The sequence below is a fragment of the Mytilus californianus genome, unplaced genomic scaffold (assembly GCF_021869535.1).
Source record: "Mytilus californianus isolate M0D057914Y unplaced genomic scaffold, xbMytCali1.0.p SCAF_9, whole genome shotgun sequence".
Taxonomy (NCBI): Eukaryota; Metazoa; Mollusca; class Bivalvia; order Mytilida; family Mytilidae; genus Mytilus; species Mytilus californianus.
In genome coordinates, this window is record NW_026262745.1 from 40,296,645 (window position 1) to 40,320,224 (window position 23,580).

The 23,580-nt window shown below is 32.4% G+C and overlaps 1 protein-coding gene across 6 annotated transcripts; it reads left to right on the forward strand.

The window, feature by feature from the left end:
* The first annotated feature begins 12 nt into the window (after positions 1-12).
* Positions 13-21,413, forward strand: LOC127716360 (WD repeat-containing protein 55-like). 6 transcript variants are annotated; one of them, XM_052222539.1, is made up of 8 exons: positions 13-74; positions 13,885-13,994; positions 15,584-15,769; positions 17,056-17,128; positions 18,005-18,111; positions 18,625-18,724; positions 19,776-19,954; positions 21,050-21,413. In XM_052222539.1, the coding sequence occupies exons 2-8, from the start codon at positions 13,885-13,887 to the stop codon at positions 21,393-21,395; spliced, it is 1,101 nt and encodes a 366-aa protein (XP_052078499.1). In that variant the 5' UTR covers positions 13-74; the 3' UTR covers positions 21,396-21,413. The 6 variants fall into 6 exon arrangements, with proteins under 6 accessions (XP_052078499.1, XP_052078503.1, XP_052078501.1 ...); XM_052222543.1 differs by lacking the exons at positions 13-74; positions 13,885-13,994 and adding an exon at positions 14,020-14,077; XM_052222541.1 differs by lacking the exons at positions 13-74; positions 13,885-13,994 and adding an exon at positions 14,092-14,156.
* The last annotated feature ends 2,167 nt before the right edge of the window (positions 21,414-23,580 follow it).

Genomic DNA, 23,580 nt, shown 5'->3' on the forward strand with positions numbered 1-23,580 from the left:
ATTTTGTAAAATATTATTTTGCAGACTCACGTAAACAGGTGCACGTGTGAAACTGAAAGCTTAGGAGACAAATTGTAAACATGTTATATAATCATTTCTAGTATTTAAAAAAAGTTATTTTGTCAAAAATATCATGCTGTCAATGATGTAAATTATATAAGTCATCATATGTAATTATAAACTATGAGTCAGAGTGAGGGTTACATGATACTTTTTGATGGATATAGTCATATACAAATAAAAATATTTTATTGGCACAAACAGTACTACACACAATAATTAATACTGCATAATGAAATAATATGATACAGCTCAACAAATTATAAAGTCATCTTGTCCTAACTGTCTGTTTTAGAGTTTTGAAATACCATGAATCATCATTGATATTGAACATGTTGATTGGTTTTTGCTCAATGTCCAGTGGCAAATATTTTATGCATATTCAGAATACAAAACACCTTATCGCTAATAATTCAAATTCGGAAAAGTTCTAAAGTTACACAACTTTTTCTTCCAGTTAAGCTATCTGGGACCCTGTTTAAACAATGTATTATGCATAAAACTTTTAAAAGAGAAATGTTTAAACCGTCATAAACATACACTTCAAACAAAGCATTTTTATTACTTTAATTTGTGTTTTTAAAAAGTGGATCATAATCTATCAAAGTTTCAAAATGTTTGCTTTCTATACTTTTTCCTTCCTTAGCTCGTTACTGATGACCTTTGTTTTTGCAAGACTTGACCCAAACAGGAAGTTGTAAAAATTAACTGTTTTTTCCGGATTGGAATGAATAGCTATAAGGTGTATTCTTTCTGCACTCTTGGCTAAAATTGTGCCAGATATCTTCACAGCAAAGTCTCTTAGAGATCTCCTTTTCCTACATGTAGCTAGTCCAAATAATTATGACGTCTTGAAAGGTTGTTTTAATTTTTCACTGAGATGCCTTCCTGACATCATAAATTTTTGGTCTACAGATCTCCCAAGTCTCAAGTGACCAACACCTCAAACTCAATCAATTCAACAGTATTGTTTTTTTTACCAGTCTTTAATCATGCGCAACTTGCCAGAATGTGTTGTCAGGTTAGTCATCACTGTAGGTGAACTACTGAGACCACTCGTCCTCAGCAGGGGTGGCAAAGTATTACATGGGCAGGAAAACCAGGGTTTTCCCTGGCTGGGCAATTCTCCCAAAAATGGGTAATACTGGTTAATACTGGCTAATATAATTTTTCAAGCTTATTTTTACACAAGATAGTAAAAACTTGTTGTAGTTTAATAGTATTATAGCTAACTATATACATTTTATAGAGATAATGATTGAGAGTCATTCCTGAAGATTTAAATTTTAATTTCTTACTTTTCTCCACTAATTCTATGTAGGCAGCATACAAGTTTTGCTCATTTCAGGATACCTTGTTAATTTCCAAGCTTTGTTTCAATAATACAATTTGAAACTTTGAAAAATGCATTTTATTGCAGTTTTTAAGTGAATTGTAAATTCTAATTGTTATACAACCATATTGCTAAATAAACACCCTAAGGGGAAAGGCCATAAACACTTATAGAAATCAAAAGGCTGATTATTGTTATATAAACATACATGTGTAATTATAATCTGAACAATTACTTATTAATTAGTGATGTACTTAAACATATGCTAAAACTTAGTAAACATTTTTAGTAATGAACAAAAAATTATTAAAAGTAATTTTCCTTACATACATGACATATGATTGTTAATTCTTAATATTAGTTATATTTATTAAAAAAAAAAACGATTTAAATTCTTTGACTCTAAGTCAACACTTTGACCAATCAACATGATCAAGACAAAATGGTGATTAGATAGAAATTAAGGAGGATTATTAAGAAAAGCTTTTCACATTTGTCTTATGTGTCTTCATGTAAACTTGTCTAATAAGAGTTGCTGGACAATTAATATTTTCTCAGATTTATACACTTTATATTAAGAGTCTCAAACAAGTGAACTTATAAATTAAAATACTATATCTTATTTTATAAAAATCTTTATTGTATTGCATTAGTGATTAATCCTCTTTAAAATTCAGGCCAGTATTTCATATTACCCAGTATTGCCCATTATTACCCTAGTAAAACCCAGTAAAACCCGGGTTTTCCCAATATTTCCCACCGGGCTGGGCAATACTCATAAAACCAGGGTTTTTGCCAACCCTGGTCCTCAGATCAATAAAATAGGTACATTTGTATGACAACCAGGTTGGAGGTTGGGAAATTTGGTCTGCCTTTGGAAACCAAGGATACATTGGAAAGGAGATTTTGCTTTGTGATGTTCAGGCAACTAACCATGACAGTCCCTAAGAGAGTTTTTGCTAGTGTTCTTCTAAGGGCAACTGATATTTAAATTCCCTGTGTGGTTGTATATTTATACATACATGTACCTTTCAGCCAAACAGACATCCAACTTAAGGGTTTTACTGCCAGATAAGAAAAATCAAGGGGTGACCATATTTCTATACCATGCATAGCCTTAAAAAAGACATCAAAAGGCTGTTTTCAGAATGTCAGATGATTTTGACACTTTAAATAGCAAAAATGATCAGCAAGACAAGATTTACTAATAAGTCAACATGGCTGAAATTGTCACTGATTTCTTCTTGCCGTTTAAATTTATGCTCTTGAATGATGATTTTGACCAATTTTTTGTTATTGTCTATTACAATGTATTATCTAGAAAACTATAAAAGATACATGAAGATCATGTAGATAGAAACTTTAAATAGCAAAAATGATCAGCAAGACAAGATCTACAAAGAAGTCAAATTTAGCTGAAATCCTTTGTAACCTCTATTGGAGGGATTACCCTTAAATGACAATTTTTTTGGAAAATGACGCTATCAGAGGCATGTTTCCGATACCATTGACCAGAACTAACGGAAGTTGATTATGCCTCCGCCTACCGCACTCGGTTTCATATTTACTATTTTACATACTAACTGGAATCTGCTTGTATTACGCTACACTCGAACAAAGTCTTTGTTAAAGTGTTGTAGTCGGACGGGAACCAGTTTACATACGTTATTTTATTTACCAAAAAGATATCTTGACCTGTCCATATGTTTTTTGTTATTAAATGGTATTTGGAGCTATCCCTTTGTTATATTTTTCATATTTATTCGAGCTTTCACTTTTATGCACATGTCTTACAATCGTAAACAATCGGTATGTATACATGATAAATAGATCCGTTTTGTTATGGTGTTGGACTTTTTACCCTCCAATGATCAGCAATCGCTAGACAAAATAGTTCTCCTAAATAATGTCAGCCTTTCATGCCATTTCAACTTAACAATCATTAAAAAAGTAATAATCGGAATCATTTTGATATCCATTGGATAGAAACTGGTCTTTATCAAGATTTACGAAGATTTTAATAATCGGAAATTAGTAATACAGTTATACCCACGCGGTGCGTATGAATCTTTGTTCACAAAGTTATAGCAGCAGAGTCTGTAACTGTATCATTATTAATTAACTACACTGTTATTGTACTTAAAATGATGAAAACTGCATATGCAATATAAGATTTCAACTCGGCCAATACAGATTTTTTTTCCGTATTGGCCGAGTTCTGATCCGGCCAAAACAGGATTTCGGAACGTCTCTAGTTTTTAGATCGTAAGTCACGATAAACTCAAACTGAAAGTAAACAGTTGTTTGTACGACGCAGTTATAATTTACTCACCATAAACAAGCTGAAACATTCAGTATGGCATATATTTTAGGTTAAAGACGGTCCCATTCATTTGAAAAGCATTTTGAAAGTAGACGATGGAATTATTTCAGGTCTAGGGAACTAGTAAATTATCACAAAGTTCATTTCTTGACGACCTCATAATATTTCATCATGTCGATTTTTACTGTTCACTTTCGCTTCTCAAGTTTTGTAAACGGTCTTTTATTTTTAAACCCGAACCAGGCATATGCATTCTGTAAATTGCGCAAATCTTCGTTCTTTGGTCAATTGGCTTATGGATAGTTGTATCAATTTCAACTCTTACATTATTTTTTTTTTAAATATATTTGCATTACACATGCAATGGCAGTTCCATTTCCAATTTATTATGTATGTGTTGTGTCTAAATTAAAGTTGTAACATTTTATAGTGACTGGAAAGGGTAGAAAAATTCATCAGATGAGAAAAGGCTGAAGATGCATGGAAACGGCACCATATCATTATAAAAAGAAACTGAGATTTGGATTTGCAAGTTAACTCGTACCATTGCAAACTCATACCACTAAAAGTTAACTCGTACCAGCGTAAACTCGTACCATTGGGAAGTCGTACCATTCAGAACTCGTACCACTGCAAACTCGTACCATTAAAAATATATTCAATATAAATAAGAATGTTTTATGATTTTTTTTAAAATCTTTATAAAAAAAGTTGAATTTCTTGAATTTTGTACCAGATTTTAATGATAACTTAGACAAAAATACGAATGTAATTTCTTAATTACCATGTTAATAAATATATTAAATTCCTACCAGTCACAATAGCATTAGACACATCATTGTATCAATTTCATATATAATTATTTACATCTACTGAAGGAGCGATGCCAATCTACGGCTAGAGGTGATTAATGACACTGGGGAAGAACTGTGACGACCTTTCATTTAAATGATTTCAATGAGATAGAATTATGGCCAACTTGAGCAACAAAGAGATAAATATTGTATATAAATAAATTTCATACTTTCATAAACAATTTAAAACCTTTTAAAACACAATAAATAAATTCTTTCATTAAATAAAATTCCTTTTAGAAACAATAGAAAACTACCCAAATCTATTCAATGTTACTAATAATAATTTGGAATGATTAAAAATTAAATCAAATAGTTGTCAGTAAAAGTTAAATAAAGGGACTATTCAAGGGAGACAACAAAGCCAATCTGCCACAGTTTTCTCTATCCAATTAGCCAAGGAAAATAAGCTACAAATTGGTCATTGTGATTTCAAATTATATAAATTTTACAGACTTCAGAGGTATTGAGTGAAATTGAAATATATATTCATCATTAAACACCATTTGAATGCATTTAAATAAGTTGGTATGAGTTTACAATGGTATGAATTTACCGTGGTACGAGTTAGCAGTGGTACGAGTTTGCATTGGTACGAGTTTCTTTTTGGTGGTACGAGTTGACATTGGTACGAGTTTACAATAGTACGAGATAACTATAATTCGTTCCACTTCAAGGTAAAAATGTTTATCTCTTGTGAAATGAAATAAAAAAATATTGTAACACTGTAGTTAATTAATAAAGATACTATTACATGTATTTCTGTATTGGCCTTATTGTTGGTCCTCGGCCAGCAGTATTGGCCTTCGGCTTCGCCTCAGACCAATACACCAAGACATGGACCAATAACAAGGACAATACAGACATACTTACGCAATAATATTATAGAATGACAGTATGGTTCAATAGTGGGAATCAGCCCCTCAACTACTTTTTACATAAATATTAACTTCTGGCTTCAACTCCTTGTTCGTCTTGTCTGGAGATCTTGTTGTAGTTCCAGTTAGGCAAGCATTTTAGAGACGTATCCCATCCATCTTCTCTTGACTTGTAATTTCTGGTGATAGATTTTGCCGCTTGACGTTGTATCTTTTCAAGCTTGTTTTTTTTTTGTTACCGTGTAGGGGTCCCATACTATGGCTCCATATTAAATTGTAAGATCCATTCCTAAAGGTCTAGATCATTGTTCTAATCTGACACAAATTTCAATAACTGGAATGCTACCCGAGTTGAATATATGGTGACCTACTAGAACAGCATTATCACTATTGGAATTGTGTTTAATACCATGATTGTTCAATGTCATTAACTTAAATGGAGACAGACATTTGACCTGAAAGGTGGTGTGGGAGTGCAAAATCAAAAACTAACTGACTATGATATATGGTTAAAGAATGAATATCAATTACATGGGTCAACATGGTCAAGGGCAGAGTTGTTATGAAATAACAATATGGCAGAGAAGTGGTTTCAAGTTTCATATAAAGCGACCTGACTGACATGAAATAAAAAATCAAAGGAGTATCCCTATTTGTCTAATCTTCAAGGTGAAATAAAACTAGTAAAACAATATTATACTATTGTCTAAATCTACAGAAATATAATTTGCTTCAAGTAACAGAAATAACTAGGTCACTAGTAACTTATTTAATTAGTATGTGGGGTATAAGAGCTTGATAACAACAGGCTCTTCATAATCATCTGGTTTGAAAAGGATACTAGTAGTCTATATTCTTGATTTAGAAAAATGTAATTGCAAGACAAAAATCACATTACTTAGAATACTTTAGATCATTCAGGTAGTCTTTATTTATATGTACAAAAGAACAGCCAGTAGTCATTGGATATTGTAGATCATTCAAATAGTCTTGACCTATTTATTAGTACAAAAGAACAGCCAGTAGTCATTGGATATTGTAGATCATTGTGGTAGTCTTGACCTATTTATTTATAGAAAAAAACAGCCAGTAGTCATTGGATACTGTAGATCATTCAGGTAGTCTTGACCTATACATTTGTACTAAAAAAACAGCCAGTTGTCATCTTCACATAACACACACATATACGAATATCAATTATATGCTTATGAGACATGTTGGAATGTTAAACTAATTACGGTATGTGAAAATCAAGACTTGCATAAAAAATATCACAATATTAGAGACAGTGGCGTCATTTTTCCTCAGAGCTTTCAGCTCTTTGATTAACCTTTTTTGTGTATTTCATGTTTTTTGCAAAAACTAAATAAGATAGTGAGAAACTGTATACAGCAATACAAGAATTACAAAAAGAGATTTTTTTATGAATTCATTTCTAGTTCACAATGTCAGAGAGTGTCCATTGTTGAAGATTCACATAGACCTAGCTGGTTGAGCGATGGAGGCTCTTTGGAGCTCTTTGGTGCCTCCAGTCATGCCAGTTTATTCTTCTAACATTTAATGTGCATGGAATTGCTCTAAACAAAGTATTATTTTACAACGAAAAGGAAAATTTTTTAATGTAAAATTATAAGGTTGCATTTTGATTCTTTTGCTTAAAAAGCAGTGAACGATTGTTTATTGATAAAAAAAAATTCATAAGTTAGCAAACATATACACCAAAGTAACCCCCAACATGCTCAACTAACTGCTTGATAAACTGGTAATTTTCAGTTTTCTTTTACCATGTTTACACTTGCATGTTTGAATCCTATTCATTTATTTGTGTTTGTATATAATATCCAAAGCTTATATTTATTTGTCATCTTTTGAAAAAAAATACATAAATAATTCATAGAGGATTTTTTTAATTAATACATTAGAAGAACATAAATTTAATGTTGCTTGTTTAGACCAAGGATTTGTATAGTAATACAAATCCTTGTTTTGACTAGCATTTAATTATGTACCTATATTTCATAAAAATATAATGTTAATATTTAATATAGTATTCTACTTTTCATGTGTGATGATGTATTTCCATACAATTTTATAGTTATCATATATTACATGTATTATACTGTACATGCTGTATGGTACATTGAGTTTTATTACGACTCAATTAAATATATATTATGATATATTGTAATGTCATTTGGCAAAAAATGAAGAGTTGGAAGTATGCAATGAAGAATATCAACATATTTGTCATGACAACTTTAGGTTCAATTAAGTGAAACTAGATTTTTGTTTAAATCATAGTTATGGGAAGCTTGTCTATAAATCTTTTCAAGATTTTAAAATTCATCACATGTTTTCAACAGACAAACTTTGAAAGCAGGATAGAATTGTACTGACATCAATAAATCCAATTGTCATAGTTTTTTGTTGAAAATAGTATTGTCATAATTTTCACGAATAATCATAATACGTCCGTCTGTCTGTCTGTCTGTCTGTCCGTCCGTCAGTCCGTCAGTCCTGTTTCTTGTCATTGCAACTCCTCTCAAACCACACAACAGAATTTCACGAAACCTTTTTAGATAATAAGGACATACTATGTAGTTGTGCATATCGACAGGAAATTACGATTCAATTTTTTTTCCAGGAGTTACGCCCCTTTGAAATTATTTGCCCAATATACTACTGCAACCTTTTGTCATCGCAACTCCTCTTAAACCACACAACAGAATTTCACGAAACCTTTTTAGATAATAAGGACATACTATGTAGTTGTGCATAGCGACAGGAAATTACGATTCAATTCTTTTTCTAGGAGTTACGCCCCTTTGAACTTATTTACTTTAATGTACTACTGCAACAGTTTGTCATCGCAACTCCTCTCAAACCACACAACAGAATTTCATGAAACCTTTTCAGATAATAAGGACATACTACGTAGATGTGCATATCGACAGGAAATTACGATTCAATTTTTTTTCCAGGAGTTACGCCCCTTTGAACTTATTTGCCCAATATACTACTGCAACCTTTTGTCATCGCAACTCCTCTCAAACCACACAACAGAATTTCATGAAACCTTTTTAGATAATAAGGACATACTATATAGTTGTGCATATCAACAGGAAATTAGGATTCAATTCTTTTTCTAGGAGTTACGCCCCTTTAAACTTATTTACTTTAATGTACTACTGCAACAGTTTGTCATCACAACTCCTCTCAAACCACACAACAGAATTTCATGAAATCTTTTCAGATAATAAGGACATACTACGTAGATGTGCATATTGACAGGAAATTATGATTTAATTTTAAATCAAATAGGTAAATTACTTCTGTCAAGCTTAAAAGTTATTTTACTTTCATCTGGAATCACTTTTATTTTTACATCTAAGAACATTAGCTCATTTATCCTGATACCATGACTTGCAGACTAAATAGTTTATTTTTAGATCACATGACCCAAAGGGCCAAGTGAGCTTTTCTCATCACTTAGAGTCCATTGTCATCCATTAACTTTTACAAAAATCATTTTGAAAGTTATTAAAGATAGAAAGACACTTCAAAAAGCAAAACTATCAAATCAGTCATATTTTGCCGACTATGTAGAAGACTCTTTATCATGTTCATAGGAGTGATTGCCCTTAAATGACAATTTTTTTTTACTATTTGTGTTTTGGGCAAAAACTAAAGAAAATGGAGAGGAACTGTTAAAAGAAAAAATGATCAGAAATAAAAGATCAAATGAATCTATTATATTCTAATCCTCAAAGGTATGTTGGAGAGTGTCCATTGTTGAAGATGCACCTAGATCTAGGTGAGCGACACTGGCTCTCTAGAGTCTCTAGTTTATCATTTTTTCCCATTATGAAAACTTTGATAGATAGGTATGATTGAGAGAAATTTTATATAGGAAACATTATCTGCAAGAATATAAAGATTTTCAATTAAGTCAACATTGGAGAAATTGTCAGTCGACTCCTGATTGGGGTTATTGCCCATTAATGATGATTTTTACAAATTTTATTCATTTTTACCTATTTTCTTGAAAACTTAAATAGATAGCAAAAATGATCAGCAAGACAAGATTTGAAAATAAGTCTCATTGCGGAAATCCTCAGTATAAAACTCTCTTTAGGAGTTATTGCCCTTTCATGACAATTTTTACCATTTTTAGCTCACCTGGCCCAAAGGGCCAAGTAAGCTTTTTGTCGAGCCTTCTACTTTTGTCGAAAAAGCGAGACATAGCGATCCTACATTCCGTCGGCGTCATCGTCGGCGGCGGCGTCCACAAATATTCACTCTGTGGTTAAAGTTTTTGAAATTTTAATAACTTTCTTAAACTATCCTGGATTTCGACCAAACTTGGACAGAAGCTTGTTTATGATCATAAGATTATATTCAAAAGTAAATTTTGTAAAAAAAAAATTCCATTTTTTCCGTATTTTACTTATAAGTGGACTTAGTTTTTCTGCCAGGAAACATTACATTCACTCTGTGGTTAAAGTTTTTGAAATTTTAATAACTTTCTTAAACTATCCTGGATTTCTACCAAACTTGGAAAGAAGCTTGTTTATGATCATAAGATAGTATCCAGAAGTAAATTTTGTAAAAAAAAAATTCCATTTTTTCCGTATTTTACTTATAAATGGACTTAGTTTTTCTGCCAGTTAACATTACATTCACTCTGTGGTTAAAGTTTTTAAAATTTTAACAACTTTCTTCAACTATCCTGGATTTGTACCACACTTGGACAGAAGCTTGTTTATGATCAAAAGCTAGTATCTAGAAGGAAATTTTGATAAAATTTTGTTCCATTTTTTCAGTATTTTACTTATAAATGGACTTAGTTTTTCTTCCAGTCAACATTACATACATTCTGCAGTTTAAGTTTTTAAAACATTTATTAGATTCATAAATTATCCTGGATTTTTACCAAACTTGGACAGAAGCTACTTACAATCAAAAGATAGTATAGAGAGAAATATTTTTATTAATTTTTTTCCTCATTTTTGTTGAGCCTGCCCTGCGATTAACACCAAAAGTAGGCGAGACACTGGGTTCCGCGGAACCCTTACGAATTTTCTCATCACTTGGCGTCCGTCATCGTTAACTTTTACAAAAATCTTCTCCTCTGAAACTACTAGGCCAAATTAAACCAAACTTGGCCACAATCATCATTGGGGTATCTAGTTTAAAAAATGTGTCCGGTGACCCGGCCAACCAACCAAGATGGCCGCCATGGCTAAAAATAGAACATATGGGTAAAATGTAGATTTTGGCTTATATCTCTGAAACCAAAGCATTGAGAGCAAATCTGACAGAGGGTAAAATTGTTTATCAGGTCAAGATCTATATGCCCTGAAATTTTCAGATGAATCTGACAACCCGTTGTTGGGTTGCTGACCCTGAATTGGTAATTTTAAGGAAATTTTGCCGTTTTTGGTTATTATCTTGAATTTTATTATAGATAGAGATAAACTGTAAACAGCAATAATGTTCAGCAAAGTAAGATCTACAATTAAGTCAACTTGACCAAAATGGTCAGTTGACCCCTTAAGGAGTAATTGCCCTTTATAGTCAATTTTTAACCATTTTTCATAAATTTTTGTAATCTTTTACAAAAATCTTCTCCTCTGAAACTACTAAGACAAATTTAACCAAACTTGTCCACAATCATTATTAGGTATCTATATTAAAAAGTGTGTCCGATGACCAAGACTGCGAACCAAGATGGCCAACATGGCTAAAAATAGTACATAGGGTAAAATGCCATTTTTGGCTCATATCTCTGAAACCAAAGCATTTAAACAAGGAATTATTTGAATCTGGAATAATTTTGAATTCTGGAAAATTGATGAGAAATATATGATGAAAACTAACCCAACTAAATAGGGTTAGCCATGCGGGCATGGCTAAGGTGGGTTAGTTAGTTCATACTGAAATGATAGTGAAAGTAAAATTAACCTTAGCCATGCACGCATGGCTAACCCTATTTAGTTGGGTTAGTTTTCATCATACATTTCTATTCAATTTTCCAGAATTCAAAATTATTCCAGATTCAAATAATTCCTTGTTTTTAGAGCAAATCTGACAGGATAAAATTGTTCATTGGGTCAAGATCTATCTGCTCTGAAATTTTCAGACCAATCAGGCAACACGTTGTTGGGTTGCTGCCCCTGAATTGGTAATTTTAAGAAAATTTTGCAGCTTTTGGTTATTTTCTTGAATATTATTATAGATAGAGATAAACTGTAAACAGCAATAATGTACAGCAAAGTAAGATCTACAAATAAGTCAACATGACCAAAATTGTCAATTGACCCCTTAAGGAGTTATTGCCCTTTATAGTCAATTTTTTACAATTTTCATAAATTTTGTAAATTTTTGTAAATTTTTACAAAATATTTTCCACTGTAACTACTGGGCCAAGTTCATTATAGATAGAGATAATTGTAAGCAGCAAGAATGTTCAGTAAAGTAAGATCTACAAACACATCACCATCACCAAAATACAATTTTGTCATGAATCCATCTGTGTCCTTTGTTTAATATGCACATATACCAAGGTGAACGACACAGGCTCTTTAGAGCCTCTAGTTTTGCGTTTTTATACGACCGCAAAAATTTAAAATTTTTTGGTCGTATATTGGTATGACGTTGGCGTCGTTGTCGTCGTCGTCGTCGTCGTCCGAAGACACATTGGTTTTCGCACTCTAACTTTAGTTTAGGTGAATGGATCTCCATGAAATTTTACAATAAGGTTCAATACCACAAAAGGAAGGTTGGGATTGATTTTGGGGGTTATGGTACCAACAGTTAAGGAATTAGGGACCAAAAAGGGGCCAAAAATAAGCATTTTTGTAACTTCCAGACATAACTTGTGTGTTAGTGTATGGATCTCTCTGACTTGTACCACAAGGTTCCATATCACAAGGGGAATGCTGGGATTGATTTTGGGGGTAATTGTCTCAAAATTTTAGGAATTAGGGGCCAAAAAAGGGGCAAAAAATAAGCATTTTTCTAGTTTCATGATAATAACTTGTGTGTTAGTGTATGGATCTTTCTGAAATTGAACTACAAGGTTCCATATCACAAAGGGAAAGATGGAATTGAGTTTGGGGATAATTGCCCAAAACGTTTAGGAATAAGGGGCCAAAAAGGGGCCAAAAATAGCATTTTTCTAGTTTCCAGACAATTACTTGTGTTCAAGTGTATGGATCTCTCTGAAATTGTACTGCAAGGTACCATACCACAAAGGGAAGGCTGGGATTGAATTTTAGGGTTAATTGCCTCAAAATTTTAGGAATTAGGGGCCAAAAAGGGGGAAAAAACAAGCATTTTTCTAGTTTGAGGACAATAACTTGTAAGTGTATGGATCTTTATGAAATTGTACTACAAGGTTCCATATCACAAGAGGAAAGCTGGGTTTGAGTTTGGGGGTAATTGCCCTAAACGTTTAGGAATTTGGGGCCAAAAAGGGGCCTAAAAACAAGCATTTTTCTAGTTTCCAGACAATAACTTGTGTTCAAGTGTATGGATCTCTCTGAAATTGTACTGCAAGGTACCATACCACAAAGGGAAGGCTGGGATTGAGTTTGGGGGTGATGAATCATTAGGGGGTTCAAAAAATTTAGGGGAGGGATTTTTTTTTCTTTAAAATTTTCCATTTTATAAATGGGTTATTACTGATTTATATATAAAAGCAAATAATAATGATATGGTTTGAATAGGTAAATTAAAATTTTTTAAGTTCTTAGACCACATTCATTCTGTGTCAGAAACCTATGCTGTATCAAATATTTAATCACAATCCAAATTCAGTGCTGTATCAAGCTTGAATGTTGTGTCCATACTTGCCCCAACTGTTCAGGGTTTCGACCTCTGTGGTCGTATCAAGCTGCGCCCAGCGGAGCATTTTATTGTCTATTATTTTGAAAACTTATAATCGTTATAATAGACAGATAAAAAGTTTAAAAAGCAAAAATGATCAGCAAAACAAGATCTGCAAATAGGTCAGCATAGATGAAATTGTCAGTTGTCTTCAACACAGACTTACAAGCTAATCATGTGCACTAGTTGAAAATGGGTCCGAACAAGAACTATACATGCATTAATTGATAATATATGGAAACAAATTAAAGCACAAGATGCTTTTCAAGACAGCAGGTCATTTTGACAAATGACACCTTGTTATGGAATGCCATGACTGCCTTATGCTGACGATCATAATTATATGCAGTGGTCACAAGCAAAATGTGGATTTAAAGTAAGCTGTCAGAGATCCTCCAATCAGTTTCAATATGAAATATACCTCAACAGAATTTATAATTGGCCATAGGCAAATAGTCAATCTGGTTCTTTCGTGACTAAATTCTGGCTAGCTGCCCTTTACAATAGGTTTTGGTATTTTTTTCAACAATGTAACATTTTTTGTAGATGGATATCAAGCCAAATACAATTAAAACAGACAATGTTACAGTAGATTTGTGTTTTCATCCAAAGAAAGATGTGTTAGCAACAGGAGATATGGAGGGTGATATTAGACTGTAAGTACCAGTAGTTACGTACACTCAGTTCAATTTTACCATGGGGTGTTAACAATAGGAGATATGGAGGGTGATATTAGACTGTAAGTACCAGTAGTTACACTCAGTTCAATTTTACCATGGGGTGTTAACAATAGGAGATATGGAGGGTGATATTAGACTGTAAGTACCAGTAGTTACACTCAGTTCAATTTACCATGGGGTGTTAGCAACAGGAGATATGGAGGGTGATATTAGACTGTAAGTACCAGTAGTTGCACTCAGCTCAATTTTACCATGGGGTGTTAACAATAGGAGATATGGAGGGTGATATTAGACTGTACGTAGCAGTAGTTACACTCAGTTCAATTTTACCATGGGGTGTTAACAATAGGAGATATGGAGGGTGATATTAGACTGTACGTACCAGTAGTTACACTCAGTTCAATTTTACCATGAGCATGTATATCTACACTTAACTTTTCTCAATAGTTTTGGATTTTGAAATCGTACATGTATTTACCTCAAAACTTAAAAACAAAATGTCATGCTATTCATATTGTAATCAAGCTGTGATTTATGATCAAAGGTTAGGTTAGGTTAATCCTATACATACTCTATACCACATTGTAATCAAGCTGTGATTTATGATCAAAGGCTAGGTTAATCCTATACATACTCTATACCACGTTGTAATCAAGCTGTGATTTATGATCAAAGATTATGTTGGGTTAATCCTATACATACTCTATACCACATTGTAATCAAGCTGTGATTTATGATCAAAGATTAGGTTAGGTTAATCCTATACATACTCTATACCATATTGTAATCAAGCTGTGATTTATGATCAAAGATTAGGTTAGGTTAATCCTATACATACTCTATACCATATTGTAATCAAGCTGTGATTTATGATCATAGGTTAGGTTAGGTTAATCCTATACATACTCTATACCACATTGTAAGTCTGCATAAGAGACACCCTAATGTAGTCTTTAGCTTTACATTGAATTCCATGCTGTGCACAGACTTAGAAGTTAGAAGGTTTGCAGATATTGACATACACCACACATCTCCTTTAGTTTATAATTTCAGATCTTTACTGTATTGATTTGAATATTATTTTCAGAATAAATACATGCATTGATAATCCAGGATAGATGAAGACATTTTTTAAAACAAAAAGGCTTAAATATATCATTTTGTCATTTTAATTGAGATTTTGTATAAAAAGAGATTTATATTATTCAATACAACCTGCTCATGGAGAATAGTTTAGAAATTACCAACAATTTCAGAACATGTTGATAGGGTTAATATCCATGTTTTTTTTTCTTCAATTGTCCAAATAGTGTATTTCACTGGTTTAGTTAATATTATGATGGCCATCATCATTTAATGATACATGTATCAGTCTATAAATACAAAATCCAGACTTTTTTAAAAGGAAAATACAAAATGTACAACACAAACATTGAAAATAGAATAGCATAAAATACAACACTGCTAACTAAAACAAACAGTGTGATAACAAAAAGGAACACAAACTGCTTAAGACGAACAATACTAGGGGCTATTTATTGTAATTTTTTTTATGATTTTTGTAGATATTCATATCCTGCTACAGGAGACACAAGTGAGATAATGACATTAACACATCATAAGAAAGCTTGCCGATGTCTGAGATTCTCCAACAATGGAGAAGAGCTATACACAGCATCAAAAGACAAATCAATACAAATAATAGATTTAAATACTGGTGGTGTAAAACACAAGTTCAAAAAAGCTCATGAGTAAGTTTTCACATTTTAACTTTAACTTGGAAGAATGACAGTTTTTATACGACCACAAAAAAATTTTGGGGTCGTATATTGCTATCACGTCATCGTCCAAAGACATTTGGTTTCCGGACAATAACTTTAGTTTAAGTGTATGGATCTCTATGAAATTTTATCAAAAGGTTCAATACCACAAAAGGAAGGTTGAGATTGTTTTTTAGGGTGATGGTCCCAACCGTTTAGGAATTGGGGGCCAAAAAGGGGCCCAAAACAAGCATTTTTCTGGTTTCAGGACAATAACTTGTGTATAAGTATTTTGATTGCTCTGAATTTGTACCATAAGGTTTAATACCACAAGTAGAAGGTTGGGATTCATTTTGCGGGTAATTGCCCAATCCCTTCAGGAATTTGGGGCCAAAAAGGGTCTGAAACAAGCATTTTTCTAGTTTTCAGACAACAACTTGTGTTTCACCCACCTACGATAGTAGTAGGGGCATTATGTTTTCTGGCCTGTTCGTCTGTTCGTCTATCTGTCTGTGTGTCCGTTCGTCCGTCTGTCCCGCTTCAGGTTAAAGTTTTTGGTCAAGGTAGTTTTTGATGAAGTTGAAGTCCAATCAACTTGAAACTTAGTACACATGTTCCCTATGATATGATCTTTCTAATTTTAATGCCAAATTAGAGTTTTGACTCCAATTTCAAGGTCCACTGAACGTAGAAAATGATAGTGCGAGTGGGGCATCCGTGTACTATGCACACATTCTTGTTTATTTTTACTCATGCATAAAAATTTAAAGTCAGTGGTTGTAGTAAGAATAAAGTGAATTGTGTTTGCAGATTTCATTTGCTTTATTGTAGCATGTTCTGTTGGGAAAAGGGAAATATGGGATTGGATGAACATGAAACAAAATTCTCACGATACATAATATACCAAAGGATTGTAATAATAATTTCATATTTTAGTCTGGGAAAACAAGAGTTATTTATGAGTTGAAATTGGGATTTTATCTAGCTTTCAGTAACTGTGAGGAATCTTAGATCTTGTGTCCTTTGTCTTTATGTTAGTTGTTTTTGTGCTTGGTATCAAACTGATGAGGCTGCGACCTTCATGACCTATAGTTGTTTACATCCTTGACCTTTGATCTATGGTTTTATTGCTGTCTCATTGGCAATCATACCACATCTCCTTATTTTTATATTTCTCTTTTGTAACTTAAAATATCTTTCAGCACTTACTTTAAATTATATCTAAATGCAACTCAGTATTTTACATAATTGTGAATACACATGTATGATATTTACAGCTGTCCTGTTTACTGTATGCTGGTGACTGGGGAACATTTTATAGCAACAGGCGATGATGATGGTGTGATTAAGGTAATGTCAAGCATTTTGATAAGATAATCTGTTCAGATATAGTATAAAACAAACCGGAGATCATAAAATAAAATATATACGGTATGTATTTTTTTCACACATATTTTGACTTGAATATACAAACACATTGTATTTGCATGCAAGATCCTTGAATTAATATCACAAGGATATATAAATACATGATATAAATTCAATTAAACAGTTTATGACTAAACAAAATACCAAGATGTTGATCAATACAACAAGCCAATTCAGGAGAAAAGTACAAAATGTAACAAATAATGAACCAGGCTAATTAAATGTGACACTCACAACCTATCTCTATCTTACAGACTATGATCAAATAATCATTGCAGTTTTGAACTACTACTCAAAGTATGGACTAAACTGTACTCACAATTGATATTAATCTCTAAAGGCTACATGTACCTAACATGTTCCAACTCATGTCTACATCATACAAAAAGCATGAAAAGACAATACTGATTATTAATGTGTTGATAATTTTTTTCAAATGCTGAGAAATTAAAAACACAGGAATGCATTGTCAATACCTAAGTCATGAAAATAAGTACATGGGGGAAAAAAGGTACAAACAGTATTCAATATACAATATGTAGAATTAAATATAAATTTAATGTTATTAGTATACATGTATGTTATTTTATTGTTATCAGTATACATGTATGTTATTTTATTATTATCAGTATACATGTATGTTATTTTATTGTTATCAGTATACTTGTATGTTATTTTATTGTTATCAGTATACATGTATGTATGTTATTTTATTGTTATTAGTATACATGTATGTTATTTATTGTTATTAGTATACATGTATGTTATTAGTATACATGTATGTTATTTTCAGAACAGATTTGGGATGTGAGAATTAACAAAGAGGTTATTGAAATAAAAGAAAATGAAGATTTTATCAGTGACATGGGAATTGATCCACATAAAAGAATGCTGCTAGCAACCAGGTAAGGGGAGATAATTGCAGTTGACCAATTTTGGCAAAATAAAAGCTCTTGGACATAGATAATTTCATGAAAATTGAACTTGTATGGACTTTTTTTTGTAATGATTGTAGATCTCGAGTCTAGTAAACAAGTGTATGATGATTACTTACAGATATAGTTTTTGTTTCCTTCCAGCTGACAACTTTGACAGAATTACATCTGACTTTTTGCAAAAAGGCTGCAGACTGGGCCATAGCTGTAGGCTACATTTAGTTCACAATGCAATATGAAAACATCATGAGAGTTTGCTGAGTTCCATTTTACTTACAAACTGTATTCTTTTTTTAGATGATTTTCTGAATCTTAATTTTTTCTTGTATTTCAGGAAGATAATGTCAAAGGTCATATCATGAGCAGTTCATTAATTATAGCTTTTATTTTAATTTAATACATCTATAAAACCATGAGAAAATTTGATCTTTTGAATTTAATTGCAACAGATCACCTCTAAAATATTGTATATGTTATTTTCAGTGGCGATGGTACACTTACAGCCTACAATATCAGACGGAAAAAGTTAGAAATGCAGTCTGAACTGTTTGATTCAGAGTTTCTATCAATAGCACAAATGAAGGTAAAATCATAGTGTGACATAATTGAACCTATGATAGCTCTGATGTAGAAAAGATAATTTTATACAAATAAGAACTTCAATTTTATATACAGATTGGTAGTATAATGTCATATAATATTTCTCCTATAGGCTATTAGAAGCATCAAGCTAGATATTCATTCATGATAAGAAAATAAGAAGAGAATTTGAAATGGTTATTGTTCACCAAATAGTGGGGAAGAAGGTTCAGAAGTGAAAATGTATAGGTGTGGTCTTTTCAAAACACAAAACACTGGAAGTTGGCGATCTCTGGAAAGCTTTCGAGACACAGATTTGTCATAGAACCTTTTTCAAGTTATTTTTCATAATATTTTATCCTACTTTATTCAATTTAATGATAAATGTTTTAAATATGTATAAAATCAACATTCATATATATGAATCCGGTAATTAATGATATATTTGCTAAATTAAGGGTAGGATTTTGAAATTTCTGAAGTTATGTTGTGAAGCTCCCATCAATATCTGGATTGACAGCTATGAAAATGTATCAATGATTTGCTTTTGGGAAAAGAAGGCTTGAAGTCTTATACTACTGTTCAAAGTTACAAGGCTCTAATATTTCTGTGCTTATATTTTAGCAAATTATCTCTGTTTATAACCCACAATTTGTTTTAATTATCATTCTTTCAAGTGCTAAGTTACTAAGAAATTGATAAAGTAAATAGATTTTGATGTTTTGTTTATCAGTTATAAATTACATTTATTATAATTTAGAAGTTTGAAACGATTTTGTTTTGGGTATTCTCTGCATATTGTTGTGTCAGTTACATTGACTTTATACTAGATACAGAGAAAGTAAGAATAAACACCAACCTGTCATAAGTGGTGTGTAATATAGTCAGGGAAAGAAGAGTGGAAGATCATTTTTGTGGTTAATAGTGAGAAAGGGGAGAGATGCAATGTTACCAAACCTATTCAGCTGCTATGCAAATATATACACATACAGCTTCAAATTCTTGTGTATGGGGGGTGTACAGGTAAACTTAGATATATCTCATTTTAATTACAGAACAATCAGAAAGTAGTTTGTGGATCTGGAGATGGTGTATTTTACCTGTTTAATTGGGGAGAATGGGGTAATATGAGTGACATGTTCCCTGCCCTCAATTCTCCACCTGTTTCTTTAGACTGCATGGTAGCTCTCACAGATGATATTATATGTTGTGGATGTGATGATGGTAATATCAGGTTAGAGTTTTATTTAAAGCAATAATCTGTTCTTATTCTCTATATATGTAGAATTATAAACATTTAGCTTAAGTCTTCGAGCTATCTCATCTCATTTTATTTATGAACACAGAATCTGTCTTTATCTTACTGTGAGATATATTTTAACACAACATGTTTTTGGTTGAAATAAAAATAAAAACTTAAAAGTATGAATAAAAGGAGATGTTGGTTTTATGTCAATGAGACTGCATCCAAGTAACAAATTTAGATGTCAACATTCAGTCTTGTCTTCAACAACATATTTCATGTTTATTCATAACATTACTTACATGAACATTTCCCAAGACTTTTAAGTAATTTTCATTTATTACCTGCATTGCCGAAGGCGAAAGCAGGTCAAGTAACCACTCAACTCTGTCCGTAGAAAGACCTCGGGTAGAAAACTTTTGTCAATGTTTTCTTGACTTCTATTGAAGGAATGATTTTATATTTGGTCTGCAGCTTAATAATGATGAGTTGTAGCATGTAAGCAATTTTTACATCTGCCTTGCAGGCACTTTCTGTTTGCCAATAGTTTGAAATTTTACAACACTCATTGTACAAGAAAATTTACGTCAAAGCCTCCCGTGTTGCCAAAAGCAGATGATGATGCTATAAGTTTGAAAAGAAATATCAAAGCAATTAAGATTTCTAATTTACCAATAAAATTAGATTTTTTGTACACAAATTTTTTGTATGTCATGAATGTACTGTAAATTCAGAAATTATTGCGAAGTTTTTATTAATGTAAATAATGCGACTCATTGAGTATCACAATAATAAGAACTCACATTCTGATATCTGGTACATATATCTGTATGTAGCTTTTCCTAAAATTGCGATAATTTAACCTGCATTTTTGTTCATTCTTCAAAAATCACAATAATAAATGCACGCAATAATTTCTGAATTTACAGTATTTAATTCAGATAAGATAACTGAAAAACTACAAAGCAGCTGAATTTCACAATAAGTTCTGCAGGAATCCAGGTGACCTTAACTGGTAATAGATTTATAAACAAATTTGGAAAGAAATTTTGTTCTATACATTGAATACAATTCTTTCTTTTCCAGAGCTATTAATATATTACCAAATAGAATTATTGGTGTTGTTGGTGACCATGAGAAATTCCCTGTGGAGAACATCAGTCTATCACATGACAAAAAATTACTGGCTAGTTGCTCACATGATCAAACAATTAAATTCTGGAATATTGACAATTTGGATGAACAGAGAGTGAGTGACAAAAAGAAGAAGAAATCTAATAAGTCTAAACTTTTATCATCGGCTGGTAAGAAGGATGACTTCTTTTCAGGACTTGCTGAAGGAGGTGGCGCTAGCAATGACTCTAGTAACGATGATGATGATAGTGATGATGATGACGAAAGTGAAGATGATGATGACAGTGATGAAAATTAAAAAAAGTTTTACAAAGTATTCTTTTGTTAAAAAAAGGGAGCCAAACTAGAAAGCTTTGTAAATCTATGTTTGTCTGTTTGTAGACCTTGCTTTACTGGTTTTTGTCTAGCCTGCCACTTCTGTCCCAGAAAGTGAGACAATGGGATAGTGATTCGGCGGCGGCGTTAACTGATTACTTAAAAGCTTAATAATTCAGAAGGTAGAAGACCTGGATGCTTCATACTTTGTATATAGATGCCTGATGTTATGAAGTTTCTGTCTCTCATATGTCCATTGTCCTTCACCTCATTTTCAGTGACTACTTGAATTGTATTTTTTGTAATGTTCATTTCTCTCTTATTACATGTATTATGAGTAATAAGATAACTATATTTGGTATGTACATACCTTGCAGGGTCCTCATGCCTGTCAGACAGTTTTCACTTGACCTTGACCTCATTTCATGGATCAGTGATTGAGGTTGAGTTTTTGTGGTCAAGTCCATATCTCAGATACTATAAGCAATAGATTAATTGTAAGGTGTACATGTTAAATAGGCAGGTGTCGTCTGACCTTGACCTCATTTTCATGGTTCATTGGACAATGTTTAATTTTTGTTCTTTGGTGTATTTCTCAAATATAATAAGCAATAGGTCAATTATATTTGGTGTATGGAATGATTATAGGGTGTACATGTCTATCTGGCAGGGTTCATATGACCTTGACCTCATTTTCATTGTCCGTTGGTCAATGATGAGTTTTTTGTAATTTTGTCAGTTTATCAGATACTATAAGCAATATGTCAATTATATTTTGGTGTAAGGAATGATTAAAGGGTGTACATGTCTATCTGTCAGGGTTCATATGACCTTGACCTCATTTTCTTTGTTCATTGGTCAATGATTTTTCATAATTTTGTCAGTTTATCAGATACTTTAAGTAATAGGTCAACTATATTTGGTGTATTGAATGACTGTAAGGTGTACATGTATGTCTGGCAGGGTTCTTATGACCTCGACCTCATTTTCATGGTTTATTGGTCATTGTTAAGATTTATGGTTTGATCTGTTTCTCAGGTACTATTAGGGATAGGACCACTATATTTGGTGTATGGGATGATTGAAGGTGTACATGTCTGTCTGGCATGGTTCATCAGACCTTGACCTCAATTTCAAAGAACATTGATAATGTTAAGTTTATGTGATACTTGTAGTAAAACCTTCATATAACATACTTTCAACATGAAATCAATGATAAGTAAAACAGGCGAGACATTTCAGTGTGTGCTCTCTTGTAATGTATTTATCTTTTTTTTATTTTATGCCCCCATCGAAGATAACAGGGCATTAAGTTTTACCCTTGATCGTCCTTCCGTCCATCCATCCATCACATTTTTATTTCCGCACACTAATTTTAAGTTTGCCTCCTGCAAATTTTATGAAACTCATACACAATGCTAAGAACCAAAACTTGCAGACAGAGATCGAATTTGGGCAGTGAGTCCCGTACCATTCTAGAGCTATGTCCCTTTTAACTTTGAAAATTGCAAAGCTTAAGCAGGGGCATTCATGTCCTCAGACACATTCTTCTTTTATTTTTCAAGTTTTCATAACAGATGCAACTAGTGGAGCAGAAACTGCTTACCCTTCCAGAGTTTCTAAATTCACCCTTAGTTTTGTTTTTGAAAGGTTTGTGCAATTTCACTTTTCAATGTCTGTGTTGTTACTGTCAATACCAGCTTTGTCTATCCTTTATATGAAAAAGCCTTGTACTCATTTTATTGTTAATAGAGAGTTTACATGTACTGATGGTCAATGACTTTTGTGATGTTTATAGGTTAGTCAAAACTTTAATAAGTCTGTTACTGTGATGACTTCTCCAAATATATTTATCAAGGAGTTTTAACAGAACATTTAAAGGGAGCACTAATGGAGCTGCTGACCCTTGTCATACTTGTGGAGCAACTGAGTTCACACCTGGTTTTTGTTGAGGTTCATGTTGCTCTGTCTTTAGTTTTTGGTGTATTGTTTTGTTGACATGTACTGTGGATTCATTTATTTTCGTGGGTACCAATTTTCGTGGATTGATGAAAACTTGCATATTCGTGGATATTTGATTTCGTGGTTTTGGAAAAGTCTGCATACTTTTCTGTAGAAAACTTGTATTTCGTTGAACATTTGAATTCGTTGTTCCCTTGTACGCACGA